Raw genomic sequence first — 20,415 nt, 5'->3', positions numbered from 1 at the left:
AAGGTCTCAGTAGCATACAGACATCACACACAACATGCACTTACAGCGGAAAGGGTAAATATAAGTATATACATATAACAAAACTCCACTGTACAATAGAGACAGTAGAAGATAAGAAAAACTAACAAAACTAAATACTAAATATACTATATAAATTACATTTAAAAAAAATTAAAAATCCACAGTGTGCTTGAGGGTGATCAAGCATGAGACGCTTGCAGTGACAGGGTCGGGGCTGGCCTGTAGTTCTGTGTGCATGGTAAGGTGCTCAAGAGAGTGAATGTCATGTAATACATCATGAGCATAAACAATATTTATTAGCTTAATTCTAGTTTTGATAGAATATGTGTTATTGTTGACGTCCTGAAATTTGTGATTTAGGGCAAATGATGAAGCTGTTCCTTGATGGGCAAGTGTTAGTTTTGTTAAAGCCTTTTCTTGACTTTGACTCACTGCTCTTTCTTGACTCAATGCTCAGGATTAAACTTGCATGACCTTAAATAACTATCACCTTGGTTGTATTGTAGCTTTTAATGCACACGACACCAACGTTGTTCAATGGCAGCTTTATTGGCTCACGAACGAGGGCAAGGACTCAGACTAGGTTACAATACACACAGGCCACGTCAAGGAAACACACATACTACACCAACAGGGGAGGTCCAGCCCCCCACACGAAAAGGAACACACATGAGGGATAACTAAAAAGGGAAACAGGTTACGATAAAAACACCAACTTTACACTTCTAACTTAGGGGAATAACGACATAAACCCCCCGATTGTTCACCCTCGTGTCCCAGCATGCCTTTCGCTGGAGAACGCTAACACAGTCTTTATGCGCCGACGCTACAGTATGTTTATGTGCATGGCAATGCTGGAGATTGCTATAGAACCAGGTTTAGCTCAAATGCTTCCAAACGCTGATTAATACGCATTATTGATTCCTATTTGTGGCAATACTTTCCCCCTTCCAAAGTCATCCACACATGATGAGAATAGACTTGTTAGTATGACCTAGATTTTATGGATTATTAGGTAAGCATATTGATGAAGTAGAGCACTGGAAAGGAAAGTAATCTAATCCTTTCAGGTGACTGGTGAACCAACCAAAAGAGTTTTACTAACATTGCCTAGTGAGTATGTAAATAAATATTTTCCTGTTGGCAGCTTTTAATTTTGATTTGAGGCTTTGATTAAATCTGTTTCAGATTACCAATAAATTACGGAGCCCGGGAGGTGACATTGGAAGATATTTTTGTACATTGAGAGAATGTTACTCATTTGAGTAAATTTGTGCTCATTTTACTAAATTGTGGTCTCATTTTACTCGATTGTGTGCACAATTAAGTATATTTTGCTTGTTTCACTACATAGTGCCCTCGTTTTACTATATTGTGCGCACAATTGACTAAATCGTGCACACGTTTTACTAAATTGTGCGTTCATTTTACAAAAACTAAAATGAGACAACAATTTAGTAAAATGATCGCACTATTTAGTAGGCTAACACGTGTGCACGTTTTAGTAAATTCAATTGTGCGCGCGATTTACTTATAGCAAAATGAGCGCACTGTAGTAAAACGCACAATTTAGTACAATGAGTAGGCTACACAATTTAATCAAATAGAGGACGTTTTCTGGATACTGTATACACCAAAAAATCTTGCAAGGACCCCTCTAGGGTTCTGTAAACAATGGCCAAGGTCTCTCTTTTTTGTGGGCAAATGACATATGATTGTATTATGAATGAAGCATGTTCATCTGGTACAATCTGGTACCTCTCATGACATTTTGCCACAAAGATAAGATTACCTAAGTGACAAGCCATTAATACACCTGTCACTATAGAGCACATTTTATGAAGAATGCATACTTTCCTTTTACTCTTATCCTTGTCATTTTGCATGCAAATGTCTTGAGAGTATTTGTGATAGACTGTATGTGGAAAGTCAAGGTTACACATAGCGTCCCCTTAGAATTATAGGGTTCTATCTACGTTCTGAGTAGTTCTGAGATATTGAGCTTCAAAGTTCATAGAATTCCATAGAGTTATATTGATAAGTGGAACAAACCTCTTCAGATATAATGTCCAAAAATGCATACAACTACAAGAAACACCTCACCTCATCTTCTTATGGTGTCACAGAATAAGAATATGTCAATAACTCAATTTTGACAAAAATGTCAGATAGAACCTTATAATTCTAAGGGGACGAATTAGGTCTAGCTGTATCCTCCCTCTGTGTGCAGGAGCCTATGGTATTAAACGTAAACTATTTATTCATCACATGACATTTACGTTCTGAATTAGAGTGGAGTACATTATTGGCGTTACCAAAGAATGACTTCTCTTCACGGTAGCTTACAACGTTACCTATTTGGCTCAGTTGCTGGTCTATTTTTATAGTGGGGCCGGGAGAGAGGGAGGGGCTGCTCTACTCGCAGCCTAAGAGCATTAAGTGTGCATTTGTTTGTGACATTAGCGGTTGAGTGCTGTCAGTGTCATATGGCAAGCCAAGGCAGCTTCAACTGGTTCAGAGCAGAGACAGTTATTAGTATTAACCATAGCGTCCGTTTACTGGGCGTTATTCCTTCTAGAGACTTGTGCGTAATACTGAACGGAGCTCAGCCCAACACCGAGGTAAGAGTCGCACGAGTTCGAGGAGCACTCAATGACCAGTGGTGGTTGATGGGAGGATTTGTGGATATTATGGTTCCGTTAGATATGTCGGTGCTCAGATAAATGTGCGGACATTTGACGCGGAGCACATTTAGCGTTTGGCAAGTGACTCGTTGGCTCGTCTATGGAATATAAGTAGGCTATACGTCGCGGTTGAGTTCATTTAGAACTTGATATCACGCTGATTTTTTCCACCTGAGAACATGTGTCTGAGAAGTTTGCACAGGTGAGCGGTAGGTAGCCTACTCTCAGCTTGCGTTTAGGCTGCTTCTGGAACGTTTCATGTTGTTGGAGACCTCTCATTACTGACTGATTCCAGGGGCGGACTGACACTGGACGTTCTGGAAAAGTCTGCTAGCTTTCATATGCCATTGTGCAGGCCAAATTTTAAAATATCCAAATTTCAGTTGGTGGGCAGGAACTAGGAATACTAAACAATGAGTGACCCCATGTGAGGACTAATAGGCGTGATAACAGAAATAGCTGTATTTCAGTAATAAGGAGTTACATGTCATGGATTCAAGAGAAGTTGAATTTTCAGAATATGTGTGTTAAAATTTGTATCATCCCAAATGATTGTTGAACTTGTTTTTGTGATTGCTACTGCTACTGCTTGTCCAGGCTACTGATTATGTATGTCATGATAAATAATAGCAATCACACATTTTAGTTTTGTCCCAAGAGGCATCACACAAAATGTCATGTTCCTGCCTCTGAAATAAAGAAAGTAGTCCTTTTCCTTAACATATTGTCTTTAGTCACATAGTAGTTAAAACATTAACGATACCACCATAGCCCAGACATACATAGTAGCTTATACAAAAATAAATAGCATATGTAAAAGATTGTTTAGGATTAGAATCTGTTGCATGCATACTCATCCCCAACTGGATTTTCTCTCTCTTCTTTTCACAGTATTGTATCCCAGCCTTGTTGATGGAGTTCTTGCAAAGGAGTGGAGATTACTGCCACGCCCAACATCTCATCGCTTAGGTCGCAGGGCAGTATGCCCATCTCTGCCCTTTGAATGCCCAAAGTGATCGCAGCCTGCCGTCCACACCGCTGTCTTTCTGACTGGCGATCACAAAGCAGACCAATGGGTTAAGGAGAGACGGGGGATCCAGGACAGTGTCACTCAACTGCGAGCACTCTACTCCCCACCGACCCTCCGCTCAGTCTCCCACGGCTGGCCGCTGCACCACAGAGACCAGCCGAACTCTGGTCCTGCTCAGGCTGTTGACTGCTGGGGGGGTGATGGTCTGAGGGCTTTCTCTGTTGGCTCTCCAAGGCTGCTGACGGGAGAACATTGCATAGCGTGGAGGAGTACTCGGCTGTTTGCTTGCACACGGAGGGGTCTCGTTGGGTTCCGTGGAGGCTGGCCCGGCCTGGGTGTGCGTTTCTCCAGGAAGTGAGCTCCAGGGCATGGCCAGGATGAACCGGCCGGACCCTGTTGAGCTCTGCTACAAAAACATGCGCTTTCTCATCACGCACAACCCCACCAATGCCACTCTCAGCACGTTCATTGAGGTGAGATGCTCATTCACATGCAAGCAGGATGGACGTACATAACTTGCCAGCAATGTCAGCCCTAACCATATACTCAGAACTGATATGTTGTGACTTTAATACATGAATTCATGACATGAAAAGCATGTTCACCATATTGTTGTAGTCATCTTAAATGTTGTCCGTCAGATGCGTAGCACAAATTATATTTGCAAATGTAATAATTGTTTTTTTTAAAAGTCTAACATTCACATGCAACATGATATGCATAGCCTACACTACTTCTGGAACTGTTGAATGACCTTCAGTGACCTAAGAAAATCTGTTTACTTTCTGCTTTCTGTTTTGCAGGACTTGAAGAAGTATGGTGCAACGACAGTTGTGCGAGTGTGTGAGGTCACCTATGACAAAACACCCCTGGAGAAGGATGGGATTACAGTGATGGTAAAGGACTGCCCACCCACAAGCTCATCATACACATGATGTGTGTTTTTTGACTGGACATTTTTAACAGTTGCTAAGGTGTTGAGATCTGATCTGCTTTAGTAAAACTCTGGCGACCTCCTAAATATGGAGATTTGGAATTGAATTTGTTTTGGTTGATGATGTGACTTCTGTATCCCATCCTCTCTGCTCTGAGGAAGTGCATGCATGTGTATGTGGGTGTCTCTCAAAACTGCACATAGACGGTTATTTCTTGGAAGCATGTGATAATAATTTTGCTGCATCTGAAATGGCCCTCCTGTTATTGTCCAGGGAACCTCATAGGTGGCTGCTTCTCAAGCATGAGCACATTTCTCTATGATACGGGCTCTTTCATCAGAATGATGTCGTTTCCATGGTGAGGGATTGTGATTGCTCTTTGGTTTCCAGGGATTTGTCTGCAACAATTGAAGCTCTGACATGGTGTCCCCTTTTGATGTTGATGAAGAAGCTGGCCCTCAGGAGTAAGCAGTGCTAGCGGGAGGACACTCAGGACATTCCCCCCCTTGTCCCCCTGTTTATTGTCAACCTGCTCCCGCTCTGTGTCCAGGAGTCACATGTGTTTTCAATTTGGCATGTCAACATTTCCCCGTTGCCATGGGGGCTGGAGTGTTTGACAAGGGGGCTTGACCACTCCCCTCCGTACTATAGGCTGTCTAACTCTCTGCCATCCAGTGCTAAGGTCATGTCAGAAGCTATTGGTCAAGGATAAGAGTTAGACATTTGGTTGATGGTTAAGAGAGAGGTAAGCAAGGTTTGTGTTGGTGTCCCACAGTATTGATTGGGCTCACTGATTAACATTGACACAAAATATTTGGCAGTAATCAGAAGTTCACATTTTGTAGTGGAGTGGAGAGGGTGACAGCCATCTCTTAAGACTTAGTCATGGTTTTAGTTGCCATGTTGTCAGTTGTCCATGGTTTCAGTGCCATGTTGACAACTAAGCTTACAGTTTCATTCATAGTCTTCCCTTAAATAAACAAAGAAGTTGCCAGCTTGACCTCTTTAATGCAGTTTACTTGGGCACCCAGTGTGTCACTTGTGGCTTTACCTGGCAGTGAAGACCATCACATAAGGACCATGTGACTCTTGGGGAAACTCCACTGATCTCTGAGTAGATGTGAACGTTCTAGTTTGGCAGCTGTTATCTTTGGACACTGAAAATTGCTGGGCCATGCTGGTGAATAGTGTTCATAGTGAATAGTGTTGACTGCTGAGGTAATGTTTTTAATGTGTGCAGCCAGTCACACCGTCCATTGAACTCCTGCACAGATAGAACAAAAATAAGGTGTAAGTGATAGTAAGTGTTTGTTGACCGGAAACAGGTGCAGCCATCATCTGACCACCGTAGTGCTAAGTTGCCGGATGTACAGTAATTGCAAGTATGTATCTCAATGAATGTCTGCCGACATTAGACACATTTAGACCAAGGCAGTACTGCAGTCACCCAGCTGACGATAGTGCAGACTCCAAGGGACCTCTTGGAATTAATAGCTTACGGTGAACATTCCAGACAGGAGCAAGGCCTGTTAACCTCTTAGTGGATTTAAATGTTATATTTAACCTGCAGAGATTCTTGACTGCTTCAGCTGGAGGAGACGGCTCTTACGATGGTTGTTTGTGGTTCATCTTTGCCTGATTAAGGCAGAGGTTTAGCTTGTGTGGTGTCTGAATGGACAGGGTAGTAGAATATTTACTAGATATGTTGTTAAAATACTTTGTGTAACCTCAATGATATTGCTGTGTGGAATTATCATTGTGATATCACAGTGACAACCTATGTTAACAATCTACATACGTCTAAAGTAAATGGAGTCAGGTTTCTTGAAAGTAGCTGTCACTAAAGAGAAACTCCAACATTTCATTAAATCAGCATTTTATGACACCGTAGTTAACTCAGGGGCAGGACTGTCTTTGTACGTCACATGGAAGTGCAAAATTGTGATGTTTGGTTGTAGTTGGGTTGCCATTTTATTATGTTGCACCACTACTTTGACATGCAGAGGAATTGGTGAGAATGCAGATGGTGACATAGTGTCAAAGCTAGGTCTGCTGGCGGTGTTGCCATGGTAATGGCCTGATGTTCTTGAGAAGCACATGATCTGTCTCAGGCGGTTTTCATTTGCACACCTGCATATTAACTCATATACTCATGCGTGTACTTATACCCAGTCAAAAACACATGCATGTGTGGATGCAATTCCTTTGAAATGGACAGAATCCATAAAATGTTATATCGATCATTTAATGGTAAATAAGTATATGTTAGTTGGTGAATTCAGATGACTCTCAGAGACAAAGCAAATTTACCATTCATCATTAACAGGCTTAGGCTTGAGCCTCTTAAACTCTTTCACTTTTGAGATGAGGCAGGTGGAAGCAGCTGTTCACTCTCTCTTTGTCTCCTTTGCAGGATTGGCCCTTTGATGATGGTGCTCCACCACCTACTAAGATAGTGGATGACTGGTTGTCCTTGCTGAAGAACAAGTTCTGTGAGGATCCTGGCAGCTGTGTGGCTGTTCACTGTGTCGCTGGACTGGGTCGGTGAGTAGGATCTTGTCGCACTAAAACAGGGAAACATTGATATCCTTTTGAAAACTTGGCAGTACAGATGTGGCATCCTGAAGTAACGTTTCACTGTTTCTCAGCTGAATGGCACTGGTTGCCATGGGAAGGCAGATCTTATAGCTACCGTAGCGTTTGTAAGGCTGGTAAGCCCCCCCAGTCCTTAGCAGTCAGTGTCCTCTGCCTGTGAAAATGTGACCAGACGCTCAGTAAGTAGGAGCTTTAAGCTCTGATCAGGGTTTGCCCGTCCACTGGTAGTGTTAAGCTAAAGGCGTCCTTCCCTCTGTGGCCCCTCAGCTGACCCCTGACCCAGGCTTCCCTCTGATGGGTGAGGCACCAGACTCTCTGACGTACTTCTGGGCCTCCCCAGGGAATGCTTGACAAGGTGCCAGTGTTTGTTTTAGCCAGTGCAGTTTGTTTTGGAATTTAAATGGAGATCATGCTGGCCCTCTGGTGTTCTCAAAAAAGCATTTCAAGAGGGGTATGAATGGCTGTCTTTGGAGGTCACATTCAATGAGCCACTTGCTGTGCTCACGTCCATGACGGTATATCCACAATACACAGTTTCTCCATGCATTCCTTTTTTTAATCCTTGGAGTTGAAGCTGAAGTTTGTTTGAGCCCTATGTCATCTTGTACTTCACTGCCCTGCCTATGTGCTGTTTCTTACATTTTGCATAAAATGTAGCATATGCTTTTTGAATATAAGCCAAGTTAATAGCAGAAAGTAGTTTGCAGGGTAAAAACTGTATTTACATCAGATCATCTAGCACATCATCCATCAATCATCTCATATTGAGGACAAACTGCCCATCACTTTGAAGACTTGGAGATTATTTCATATAGGGTAGATGGATAAGATATGCAGGGTAGATGGATAGGGTAGATGGATAAGATATGCATATGCAATTTGGAGAAGACATACAAGGATACAAGGAAGTTTATTGTCACATGCATATAGTATATAGAAATATAGTGAAATTATGTCTGGTGTCAGCCTATGTGTGCATTAATGGGGGGGGGGGTAAAAAGTGCAGTAGAAGAGGGGTTTAGTAGATTAAGTGGCAAGGGCTGCATAAGAAAGGTGGGGGAGGATTGGGATTGGGGGGGGGGGCACCAACAAGGAGCACCCAAGAGCAACAGGGGCAAGGAAATGGACATGTAGGACATGGCGCTTTTGAATCGTCTATTTGCTTTGATGACAGTAAGCAGGGGTCTCCTGACTAAAGATCACATGGATGACCGAGAACACTTGTATTAGTTTTCTTCCCATGTTGTGAGACAGACAAAGCTTAAACTAGGCAACACGGCTCACTTGACTGGTACCAGGAGACCGTTTGTCAACATCAATATTTTGATGGTGGCAAACTTATATCATTGCAGTGTCTGCCATGGCTGCAGTGACTGGACTAATGTCTGTGAGTGCTGAAATATACACAGAAAAGATTAGTCCACATTAGATGTATCGGGCACAGCCGTGTTGGGTTCAGTACAACCTTCTGAGGCTTTTAGATGCATTTGAAGGGAGGGGAAAGACATTCTAAATCCATTCCCAAATGCTCACACTAGGTGGTACGCTTGTTTAGACGTCTTAAGTTATCCTGGAAAGCCTTTTCCTGGAAATGTTTTGCACAGGGGGAGCATGGGCTGGTCTTTCTCAGAGCTCATTCTGTTCCCTGCAGAGCGCCTGTACTGGTTGCCTTGGCACTGATCGAGAGCGGGATGAAGTACGAGGATGCCATACAGTTCATCAGACAGTGAGTCAATCTTGAAACTGCACCCACAACACCACGCTCCCCACCCCCCATCACTTGCTTTGTTTATTTATTTCTACCCTTTTACGGGGCTGTAGAAAGTCACACTAAGACCATATTCATACACACTGAGCCCATAGAAAAATCAAGTGCATTTAAATTCATATACCGGTACTTGTAATTACATGGGTACTGTTCTTTGTTTATGCCCACAGGAAGCGCCGAGGAGCCATCAATAGCAAACAGCTGACGTATTTAGAGAAGTACAGGTCCAAGCAGAGACTGCGCTTCAAAGACCCACAAAACCACAAGAACAAATGCTCCATCATGTAATCCCAAGCCTTTCAATCAACACTGTGAAATGGACAGATGGCTAGGCCACAAAATCAATGCATTTAACTCATTAATCAAAGGACTGACTGACTTCCTCACTTTTACTGTGGGATACCTGATTCACTGGGACTTCTCAATCTCAGGGCTGCTACAGACAAGCAACCATAATGTAGTAATATGAACTCAAGATTCTTTAATATAAAAAGGATTTACCCACCCTAATTGTTCCCTTTCAACTCCAGATCAATCACTGCACACTCTGATGGTTCACCCAGTCACCACTGTTGACTGCATTAACCTTATGAAAATCCTTTCATCATGAGTCATTTACTCAGAGGACACAGAATGGTTATTTATATGTTTGTCTCAAGGCTTGTTTATGATTCTGATTTAGTCAATGTATCTTAACATCAGTGCTTGTCAATTATGCTTTGTCCTCCCGTTTTTTTTGTATGTAATTGTGTTGTTTCACATTGCATGTCACACCTTCAGCCTCCTTTCTTCAGCACCACTGAAACAATAATGGGGGGATATACCACAAAGAGTGGCTCGTCCTTTAACAGAGCCATATTTTTGTACATTGTGATAATATAATACTCTGGGAACTGGGATGCCTCACCTCTAGCTGCTTCTGGAAGAGATGTGGGGGTGAGTTGGGATGAGTTTGTGGTGATGGTGCTGATATTACAGTAGCTCTGTATTCAGATGGCTCCCCTTGTTTGTGTGTGTGCGTAAGAGAGTCACAATGCTGTGAGGCTGGAATTGGACAACAACTCTTTCTCTGGGATTCTGCATATCAGTCTGACTTCTGAAATAAAGGCCACAGTGAATGAAATGGACTCAATAAAGTGTTTAAGATGTGATGTTTTAAGATTGCCATGTAGAATATGCACAAACATAACCCCTGAGAACAGCCTCTTCGTGTCACAGAAACAAAGCCATGAAAAGGATGCTGCTTTTTTTTGGATGTTTTTAAAACTGATGTTCTTATTTGGAGGTACCTTAACCCTAAAAACAAAACACATTGTTGCCATAATGACCACAGACCTGTATGAGCCATATGAAGTGTACTGGTGTGAGTGTGACAATGGAATGTGTCATAGCTACAGTTTATGCTTTGGTTGTGACCTTAGTGTTGATTAACTGAAGTGAATACTGTGAAGCACTAAACACCTATGCATTAGATTGAGATTCAGTTTGTGTGTCTTCTTTTGCAACTGAAGCTGGTTTCAATGCTGCAGACGGACTAATACGATATCACTGTGCTGTTTTGAAAAAGTGTACTTAACATGACTGAGACAACATTTTGACACTCTGGGCTTGTGGTGATGCTGCAGCTGCACATCTGCCCAGTGCCTATCAAACATTAGTTAGGACCAACAGGTATTCTAATGTTAGTCAAGGCGACTTCACACGTTTAAACTGAAGCTGCAACTGAAATCTACCATCAATTTGGGTCCATAAGCCTCTGGTCAAACGAGGAGATCCCCGACTTTTTTTTTTAGGCCAAATAGGCAATACCGGAAATGGTACCCCTTCCAGCAACAGGCTAGCCCTAGCTTATGGTATCGTCTACATCTGCGGGGTCCGCCATATTGTCAGCCGGGAGAGGCCGAGAGGTAATGTGGTTTAAAATCCTAAACCGTAAAACCTTTGAAAGGCCTCTTGGTTTTATTTTAATAGTTACAGACATCCCGAATCCATATTTACTAGTTGTGTGAGGTGAACGCCTTGGTATATCGTTTGACGAACTGGCCCACTAGCTAGCTAGCGATAGCTAACAAAATTCTAGACGGTGGAGCCATTGCTTGCTAGCTGTCTTATCCCGGCCAATTGTTAGTTAGCTATGGGTCATACAAAAGCCTTAACGTTAAACCTTAACTCTAAATTTCGTTGTGCAAAATGAGACTTTGTCATTGTGTTGGTGTGCATTAATGCATTTTCTGAGCGACGCGTAGTTATTTTATGAGAATGTATGTTTCTTCATACTATTGCCTGCTAGGTATGCTTAGCTGGCTAACTCTTCCTAAACTAGCGGTAACGTTAGTGTGTCTGGCTTTCACCCGGCGTTGATGTAGTATGCAACACGACATTATGAGCATTTTAGTCGAATTGTAAAACTAACAAAAACAATTTTTTTGTTTATTTAGGTTGTTTATTTTGTCAGAGAAGAAGTAAATATACCGAACCAGTAATATCGCCGATATTTTATTCAAGGTATGGCTAAGGCGTGGCAGACCATTTTACCTACAGCTTGTGCGATGGCTTCACTAGAAACGTTAGTTCTATGCTATTTCGTCAGCTAACATCGGCTAGCACTAGCGAAACGGATTACTGATAGCCATAGATATATATCTATGACTGATAGCTAGCTTGCCAAACGATAGCTAACGTTAACCAAGTGAAGTGAGGATTTCTTGCTAACTAACATAGCCGGTCCTTCAAGAAGACAAGTTCTGTTTTATTCTGTGGGTTCATTTACACGTGTTTTTATGACAATAGTGGGTTTAAAGGATTAACATGGCTTACCCTTAAATTCAGGCCAACGCCTCTGTGTCAACAATATTAAGGTTAGCTTATCTTACGTTAGCTAGCCGGTTGCCGCACGTTATCTGTGCAACCTTGTTAACTTGCTTAAAAGACAGTCAAGTGACATTAGTCGATTAATGTGTAGTCAAAAGTGGTTTGGTTGATAACGATGCTTTAAATGTATGTGTGTGAAACGCAACCATGTCATATAGAGGCACCTCCTCCGATCCTTGACGAGACCAATTTGATGGCTCTTCTTTCCGCAGTGCTGGATAATTCTAGCCAGCTCGCTAACGTTAGTATTCTAGTTGGGACCTATGGTTGGGACACTAGCTGCTAGAAGCCATTGGTCCTGTCTCGGATAAAGATGTTGTTCTTATATTGTTATGATGACGTTGCTCATTGAATGTAGATGGAAAGTATTGTTGGACATAAGGTTACTAAGGTGCATGGCCCCTGACTTAATCGGCTATGGTGAATCTCTAATGGACACCCATGCCCATAACCATAACACCGAAAATGGCTTACTAGCTAACTTAACATTTTGTTAAACATCCATGCATAGAATAGAAGGTTAGAGGAGGCTGCTTGATCTTATGATGACCGATAACATTAGGTCCAGAGGATAGAAGATGCAATTAGCTCTGTCGTGTCCATACTTAACATTTGCCATTGCATATTTACATATTGATTAGCTGCATGCTGCCTGACCAGATAGCCAAGTACCTTTGACCTGACAGACACTGCTATACCAGACCATACCTTTGCCAGTACCCCTAACATGACACCTTGTGCCCTGGATAATAGGCATGGTTTGAAAATTCACATCATGTGCTTCAGAGTAGAGAGAATCTGCATTTGAATTTGAATAAATAAATAATAATATAAAATAGAGTCTGTATACTGAGGTGTGATGGCTTGTTTCTGCATTGCTCCAGGTACTCAGGCATGAGAGAAGTGATGACCGTTTTAAAGCACTAAGCCCTGCGCCTAGACTGTTTGGATGTCCTCTTTTGTATCAAACAAGATCAGGTGAGCATCTAAACTTGACCCCTACACAACATGTTTTAAACACATGACTGTGTAAGTGTGTATAGTATGTATTTGATTGTAATATTGGACTTCCCCCCCCCCCCCCAGTAGCCTATGCGACTCCATAAAGCCATCTCATCTCCTCCACCTGCCATCAGCTGTTCAGAGGAAATTGCTAAGGTAAAGCTGACTCGGCCTAAAGGCTTTGTTTATTGTTGCAGAAGTGACGGCTGGTGAAGAGACTTGAAATGATATTTTTGTGAAAAAATGTCTCCCCAGCCTTTAGATTCTATTAATTTAGATAGAGATGCACCAATACTGCATTTTGTTGTCTTTGTACTTGTACTCTGCACAATGACGATAAAGTTGAATCGAATCTAATCTAAATATAGAATTTTTAGGGTCGATATCGATAACCAATATTTATTGGTTTGTTGTGGCCGATACCGATACGATAACAATACGATACCGATACGATAATATTACTCTTGGAAAACAAATTGTGAAAAGTGAAGGGGACAGCATTTAATTGCAGTCATTTTACCTACCACCAACGACGGACAGAACTCATAGTCCTCAATGGTACAGCAGTGAACAACATACGTGGCTACCTTAAAGTGAACGTGACATCAGTGAGTTGCTAGTGAGTGGCCAGGGAGGGTGTCTGAACCGTTTTCATATCTATGTAGTAAACGCTCAATGCAGATAAACGGCTAGAAGCTGGGAAAAAGCTAGTGACCAAATCAGAGTTTGTGAAGGAAACTTATGCATAGTTTCAACTACTGGTAATTGAATAAAGCTGCAACTCCTCGGACTGTATCTTGAGTCTGTCTACTCTGTTGAGCACAACGTGAGCACAACGTGCTGCAACAGAAGTGAAGGGGGTTAGTCCCGAAGGTTTTCATAACTTATATTGACCAGTCTGGAACTGAAGCAGGATTATGGTTAGCATATTTCTCGGTAATATTACAAAACCCAAGCCAACAAAATGCAAATATGATACTAAAATGATCTTTATCTCCTGATAGAGAAGACAAACCATTTTGTGGAATGATGCATCATCGTATGAAATTTGCAACGGTGTGACTCAAAAACCGCTTGTGACATGTCGCTGTCTGCCACTCGTTGTCTAGCTGTGTGGCATTCTGAGACGTCCTTAATTCGAGACCATTAACCTATCCCTCGTTTCGATTTGGGACCTTGCAGTCGGATTTATCATTTGTTTATTCAAAGTCTCACGGCCAAAGTAGCCTGATTCGAAGTTTAGTTCGAATCTTGACCCGCGCTGTGCCCTGATTCAGTGCTGCCAAAACTCCGCTTACCCTCTCTGTCTGGGGTCCTGTGCGGTGCGCTGTGTGAGAGGGGGAGTGGCTACAGTAGAGTGGAGAAAGTCAATGTGTGCTTCTTCTACCAATATATTTAACTATATATTTTGCATTACTTATCCAAACAACGTCAAACGTGTGGCACTCGTACCAGTAGCAAGACACCTACCACGTTTGAAATCAATTGGACGAACGGTTCAAGAGATATGCGAATAACAGACACACAGATAAAGACAGACAGATGTTCCTGTCATTTATAGATAGATGACCAATTGGGAAGGTGGTTTCTTTCCTTATTATTTAAATGATTTGGAGTGTTGCTCTATGTTGGATTTGAAAACTGAGCAAACTGGCAGTGTCATCATTGACCTTAGCTGTGTCTTGAACTGTGTAGCCTTCTCTCTCTCCCCTCTCCCCAGCTTGTGAAATCTCGAGTGGAACATGTCCGGCCCTGTGCCCAGCCGCTCCCGAGTTTACCCTGATGTAAATACACAGAGGCCCCGCGAGTACTGGGATTATGAGTCCCATGTGGTGGAATGGGGGTACGCAGCATCACTGCACCATTCATCTGCTTTTTAATTCAACTCACAGATCATGTTATGTTCTACATATTGCTGTTTCATGAGATCATATTTTTACTCTGCAGGAATCAAGATGACTACCAGCTGGTCCGGAAGCTTGGCCGTGGGAAATACAGTGAAGTGTTTGAGGCTATAAACATTACAAACAATGAGAAGGTCGTAGTCAAAATTCTCAAGGTAGGCCTCTACTCAAGGCATTTACTGTAGATGTGACTGTTCTACTGAGTGCAGCCTGTTTCTCTGTGTATCCATATTCCAGTTTATCATTGCTACTGTCCCTATGCCTTATAGTTCAACACTGTTTTGTCTGTCTTTTTCTCCTACAGCCAGTAAAAAAGAAGAAAATCAAGCGTGAGATTAAGATTCTTGAGAACCTGCGAGGAGGTCCCAACATAATCACACTTTTAGACATCGTCAAGGACCCTGTGGTGGGTATCTGTATGATTCATGTGTTCCTCAGTCTGTAGTGATTTAGAATATGTAGGCTTTAAATACACACCACTACATTAACAGTTATACTAGCAGCTGTATTTCCACTCTGATAGCTTACATTTCTTCAAGGTACAATCTCATTCAACTTTCCTCTAGCAGAAATCTGGCCTTAAGCAAAAATGGTCCTCACATATTGTGCCTCAATGTATACGAAGTCCGCTCATGTGTCTCACGTCTTCTGAACCTGCCTTATTCTCCATTCTCTGGGTCTGGCTTTTTTCTTTCCTACTTTCCGCACCCTCCCTCAGTCCTTACTTTGGGACAGCACCTTGTAGACTTAACTTTTTTATGTAGAACTTGTCAGTTAAATTTGTGTGGAATGCTCAGTAGACTCACTTGAGTATTGAGTTATGTGGTAGTGGAATCATTTAACCGTTTTTCCCCTTTATTCCCGAACCCTATAGTCCCGAACTCCAGCCCTGGTTTTTGAGCATGTGAACAACACAGACTTTAAGGTAAGACTCCAGTACACATTGAAGTCTGGATGATTACTGTATGTGTGCTTACTAAGGATGTGTTGATGCAGCTTGGGTCCCACTTTGGTCCCATTCATTACAACGTCTTTGGTCCCATTCTTTACAACTTTACATTCTTTACCACTTAGACTTAGGGAAAAACTGTCGAAGCATAGAAGTTTTCTTTTTCTAGACAGAAAACTACCATTTAACTTCATGAGTAACCGCTACTTAATACATGAAAAATTATGGTTCGAGTTACGTTGTGATACACTTTGATCAGTTGTTATCAGTCGTTTATTATGTATGATGATAACACTGTTTACATTTCAAATGAAAGTATTTAAATGATAACTTCAAAACTATTGTGTAAACAAAGATAAAACTCATAGAAATAAGCAAGTTTTTATCATTATGCACAACATTTGAAAATGAGTCAAGAGCATTATTTCCTTTAACAATGCCAGCATGTCCACCCTGCTCTACATGCAGACTGATCTCTTAACATGTTACCTTAGCTGTGCCTCAGGCAGTTACATTTTATTGATTTCTTTTTTCTTTCCCTTGCAGCAATTGTATCAAACGTTATCAGACTACGACATTCGTTTCTACATGTATGAAATCTTAAAGGTAAGTCATGCTTGAATTGGCTTCAAACACTTTTATACTGGAGTTGAATTTTGAAGTTTAGTCATGTTTGTGTCTCGTAAAAAAGGGAGAAGATGCGATTCAGTTTCAGTTAGCTCATTTAGTTTTATATCATGAGAAAATAAGTACATTTGTGGTTTCAGTATTGTTGAGATTGTTGAGTTGTTATTGTTGTGATGTCTGAATGTACAGGCCCTGGACTACTGTCACAGTATGGGAATCATGCACAGAGATGTGAAGCCACACAATGTCATGATCGATCATGAGCACAGAAAGGTGAGCACCAACCTAGGGTGTTTAAGTTGCCTTTTTAAGCTGCATCTATGTTAATTGGGGGTTTAATGCTGTATGTAGGTAGGGTGATTGTGGAGTGTTAAGGTATTTTGTATTTATAGGATTCCATATGTTATTGCATGGATATAATAAATTCTGACCATCCTGTCGTTACTTTTTTATTTACTGTGGTAATTACTCTTCAGCTTCGTCTGATTGACTGGGGCTTGGCGGAATTCTACCACCCAAACCAAGAGTACAACGTGCGGGTGGCATCTAGGTACTTCAAAGGTCCTGAGCTTCTGGTGGACTACCAGGTGAGGATGGTCTGGGGTGCTTGTGATCTATGTTTGACAAGTTAACATTGCGGTGGCTTGTATTAGCTTCAGTGTTTTTCTGAGCTTATGTGTGAAACAGAACCATTCATTTTGTAATGTCATGTTTCAATGGGCATTTGTGATGAGGTTTTCTTTTCATTCGTTTTCAGATGTACGACTACAGTCTGGACATGTGGAGTCTGGGGTGTATGCTGGCCAGTATGATTTTCCGCAAGGAGCCCTTTTTCCATGGCCATGACAATTATGATCAGGTATGACTTGTCCTGTTGTCCTCTTGTGCTACAGATGTTTTTGTTGTGAAAATGATATATTTATTGAGCTCGTCTTGTTCTTTTTTATAATGCATGGTCATTCTATTCTCAGCTGGTCCGCATTGCAAAGGTGCTGGGCACTGAGGACCTGTATGACTACATTGATAAATACAACATCGAGTTAGACCCACGGTTCAATGACATTCTGGGCAGGTACGAGTCGTCATGTTTGATATGGCATATGGGGTGTTTGTTTGCTTGCTCCTTATGTGAGTAAAGATGCTAGCAATTGGTTTCCTCAATATTTATATGTCTCAAGATAACATTCCTTCAGCTCTTTTGACTACAAAGTAAACATGGTTAGTTTACCCTGCAGCTCAGATATTTTGATGGTTTGTCGGTGGCAGGCATTCGCGCAAGAGATGGGAGCGCTTTGTGCACAGTGAGAACCAGCATCTGGTGAGCACTGAGGCCCTGGACTTCCTCGACAAGCTGCTACGCTACGATCACCAGGCGCGCCTCACTGCCAGAGAGGCCATGGATCATCCTTACTTCTGTAGGCCTCCCTTTCACACAGACAACATGACACATTCTCACATTCTGTCAATTATACTGGATGTTTAGAAGCTTCGTTAAGATGACTTGTGTATGCATAATGTTTATATTTGGACTAGACTGGCTGTGCAAGGCAAGGGGTTGTTCAAGGATGACCGCAACTGTTGCTGACCACTGTTTGTTTGCTTGACTGTTTGTTTGCAGACCCCATAGTAAAAGACCAGGGCAGGGGTGCTGCCACCACCAACATGGCTGCCAGCTCCACTCCAGTCAGCTCCTCCAGTATGATGGCCGGTAAGGGGGGTGACTGACCAGAGACTTTCTAATGAGGAGACACAGCACTCAAAAAATCCTCCATAGAAATGTATGGGGTTAGTTTGTAACGCCAATATGGCAGTTGTCTACACATATCACACCCCTTCCTCGGCAAAACGTCGACATGTGAATACATTGAGCCAATCATGTGGTGTGTTGTGAAGACATCGTGCCAATCATGTGTTGTGATCTCGCTGCTGGAGCAAGATTGATGTTGTGAAGCCTTGCGCACACACATTTCTGCTGAAATAGATGCCCAATAAGTGCCCAAAAAGCATTGCAATATGGCCGCCGAGTGGAGGGACTTGCCTAAAAGGACTTTGACTTAGCAGAGCTCTCTAATGTTACTGCCCAAGGTCATCATAAAGGATGTGCCAGTCGTGTGCTAGTGTAACCCTGTAATGTATGGAGCACTTGGTGCCTTTGTTTCTGTGCTAAGCTGGACCTTCTCTTCTCTCAGGCATCACCTCTATGACCTCCACCACACAACCGATGGCCAACATCGCCGGCTCTCCCGTGATCTCCGCCCCCAACACGCTGGCCACGCAGGTCCCTGCTGCCACCGGAGCACAGCCCTGAGGGACCCTCCCCACAGACAGACACCCACCCACCCACCCATCCTCCCACCTGGCCATCTCTGTCTCTTAACCTCTGAACCCTCCCCTCCTAGGCACAGTGACTGGCCCACGCTCCTTCTTCTGATTATGTTGAGAATTTCCCCTGAATTAATGTTCCCTACAGTCACCTTGCCCTCCGTTCAGTTTAACCAGGGTTGTGGACTCCAAAAGAAATATACTGCTGCACCTGCCTGGATGTGTTAGAGTTCCGGGCACTCACTCTTATAACAACTCTAGGAACGCAATTACAATGTAGACCTGACGAAGGATAATAAAATTTATTTTATATGTCCCAGACGTACATTCTTGTCTGCAACTAGGTGAATCCTCTCGTTTGTGCATTTGTTTATTTTCTTTTTTTTTTTATAATTATTATTATTATTATTATTATTATTTGTTTGTTTTGGCTTTTATTTTTCCTCTCCTGTAGTGTTTCTATCGGGCGTTTCTACACTGTGAACCTGGACATAAGCGCAGCAGCACACATACCACTGATCAGGACGTGTGCCCCCTCCCCAACTCCAGTGGTGTGCAGGCGCGCGTGCGGCACGCTGCTGCAGTGCGCTGGGGGGAGCGGGAAGCTGGAGCTGTGTGCTGTACAAGCACACCTGCATATGGAGGCCTGGCCCACACCCTCCACTTACTGTTCAAATGTGTTTGCCCAGTGCTGGGCTCACAGGGTCAATAATAATATGCCAATTTTTGCGTTCCTTTCACTCTCGGTGTGTATGTCAATGGGAGTGTGGGAGTGTGTGTGTGTTTTCTTTTTAAGGTTTTAAGCTGACATTTATAACCATGAAGAATTTTTTTTGTAACCATTTTTGTTCTTGAGAGGATGCAATCCAGTGCTAAACATTTTCTTTTGGTGTGAGAAATAAACCCTTAAAAAGGTGAAGCACCCTTTTACAATTTGCATGTGGTGTATTTACTGTAAACTGCACAGACTGACCGACTGAACGAACGACACAAGCAATTCTGTAGGTTTTATTTAACTCCAGTGCTACTACATGCTTAGGCTTTCTATAGGTTATTATTCATTTAAATGGTTCATAAAATTGTACTTATTTTGGTCTTGTCATTTGTGAAATATTTGATGTGAAAGAGTAGTTCTAGAATGGACTGAACAAAGGTTCAAACCTGCCTGTGATCAGTGTGAGAATTTAAAAGCTAATGAAATAACTTAATGTATTGTAAATTAAATCATTTAAGGTTTGCAATAGATCTTTTGCAGTTAAAATATTTTCTTGTTTTATAAATCATTTCAATGAAAAAATATATTGTTTTAAGAAAAAGAACTGTCTTGATTTTTCCACTGAATCCACCATAAATGTTTTTTTTTTTAAGTGGTTTTATTTAAGTAGTCTTAAAGTTGGATAATCTCATTGGGTGAACATGGTGTTGGGAGCCATGCTTTCTCTCCTGATGCTAAAGGCCTGAATGTAATTAATTTAGTGGCTTAAAAGAAGCTTGGGGTTGTCCATCCTAGAGTTAGATAGCCAATACAATGATCCGATCGAGATGAAATGTGCAGTGCAAGTTACTCTACTGACATCTAGTGGTTCATTGAAGCCTCAGTATGTACAAGTAATCCATACATGGCATCGATTGAAAAGTTGGTTAAAACGTTTTCAGTCTCATGGAAAGGTTCAAGATGATTCTGCCCATACGCTCTTGATCTAATAT

The 20,415-nt window shown here is 42.1% G+C and overlaps 2 protein-coding genes across 6 annotated transcripts; both read left to right on the top strand.

The window, feature by feature from the left end:
• Window positions 1–2,500: 2,500 nt before the first annotated feature.
• Window positions 2,501–10,506, top strand: ptp4a3b (protein tyrosine phosphatase 4A3b). Of its 2 annotated transcripts, none has more exons than XM_076281166.1 (6): window positions 2,501–2,642; window positions 3,597–4,208; window positions 4,539–4,631; window positions 7,084–7,214; window positions 8,917–8,991; window positions 9,204–10,506. In XM_076281166.1, exons 2-6 carry the CDS (start codon window positions 4,104–4,106, stop codon window positions 9,319–9,321), a joined length of 522 nt encoding a protein of 173 aa, XP_076137281.1. In that variant the 5' UTR covers window positions 2,501–2,642; window positions 3,597–4,103; the 3' UTR covers window positions 9,322–10,506. The 2 variants fall into 2 exon arrangements, with proteins under 2 accessions (XP_076137281.1, XP_076137282.1); XM_076281167.1 differs by lacking the exon at window positions 2,501–2,642 and adding an exon at window positions 2,875–2,907.
• A 329-nt stretch (window positions 10,507–10,835) lies between these two features.
• csnk2a1 (casein kinase 2, alpha 1 polypeptide) lies at window positions 10,836–19,645 on the top strand. Of its 4 annotated transcripts, none has more exons than XR_012986301.1 (15): window positions 10,836–10,940; window positions 12,789–12,882; window positions 12,991–13,062; window positions 14,627–14,749; window positions 14,854–14,965; window positions 15,115–15,216; window positions 15,685–15,735; window positions 16,306–16,365; window positions 16,576–16,659; window positions 16,863–16,973; window positions 17,144–17,245; window positions 17,358–17,458; window positions 17,653–17,801; window positions 18,005–18,164; window positions 18,576–18,648. XR_012986301.1 is itself a non-coding variant. In XM_076281165.1 (15 exons), exons 4-15 carry the CDS (start codon window positions 14,649–14,651, stop codon window positions 18,692–18,694), a joined length of 1,182 nt encoding a protein of 393 aa, XP_076137280.1. In that variant the 5' UTR covers window positions 10,836–10,940; window positions 12,789–12,882; window positions 12,994–13,062; window positions 14,627–14,648; the 3' UTR covers window positions 18,695–19,645. The 4 variants fall into 4 exon arrangements, 3 of the variants coding, with proteins under 3 accessions (XP_076137280.1, XP_076137278.1, XP_076137279.1); XM_076281165.1 differs by having other exon boundaries at window positions 12,994–13,062; window positions 18,005–18,094; window positions 18,576–19,645; XM_076281163.1 differs by having other exon boundaries at window positions 18,005–18,094; window positions 18,576–19,645.
• Window positions 19,646–20,415: the final 770 nt, after the last annotated feature.

Source organism: Alosa pseudoharengus, unplaced genomic scaffold, assembly GCF_046254945.1.
Source record: "Alosa pseudoharengus isolate Yale_2024_CS ecotype anadromous, Long Island Sound unplaced genomic scaffold, YU_APseudo_1.1 YU_APseudo_1.1_scf_12, whole genome shotgun sequence".
In the NCBI taxonomy this organism is placed as follows: domain Eukaryota; kingdom Metazoa; phylum Chordata; class Actinopteri; order Clupeiformes; family Clupeidae; genus Alosa; species Alosa pseudoharengus.
This window is presented reverse-complemented; position numbering and strand designations above follow the sequence as displayed.

Coding starts and splice junctions, on each gene's coding strand:
- ptp4a3b (XM_076281166.1), top strand. CDS start 4,104: ATGGCCAGGATGAACCGGCCGGACCCTGTTGAGCTCTGCTACAAAAAC. Junction 4,632..7,083: donor AGGATGGGATTACAGTGATG/GTAAAGGACTGC, acceptor TCTCCTTTGCAG/GATTGGCCCTTTGATGATGG. Junction 7,215..8,916: donor TGTGTCGCTGGACTGGGTCG/GTGAGTAGGATC, acceptor TGTTCCCTGCAG/AGCGCCTGTACTGGTTGCCT.
- csnk2a1 (XM_076281165.1), top strand. CDS start 14,649: ATGTCCGGCCCTGTGCCCAGCCGCTCCCGAGTTTACCCTGATGTAAAT. Junction 14,750..14,853: donor TCCCATGTGGTGGAATGGGG/GTACGCAGCATC, acceptor TTTACTCTGCAG/GAATCAAGATGACTACCAGC. Junction 16,660..16,862: donor TCGATCATGAGCACAGAAAG/GTGAGCACCAAC, acceptor ATTACTCTTCAG/CTTCGTCTGATTGACTGGGG.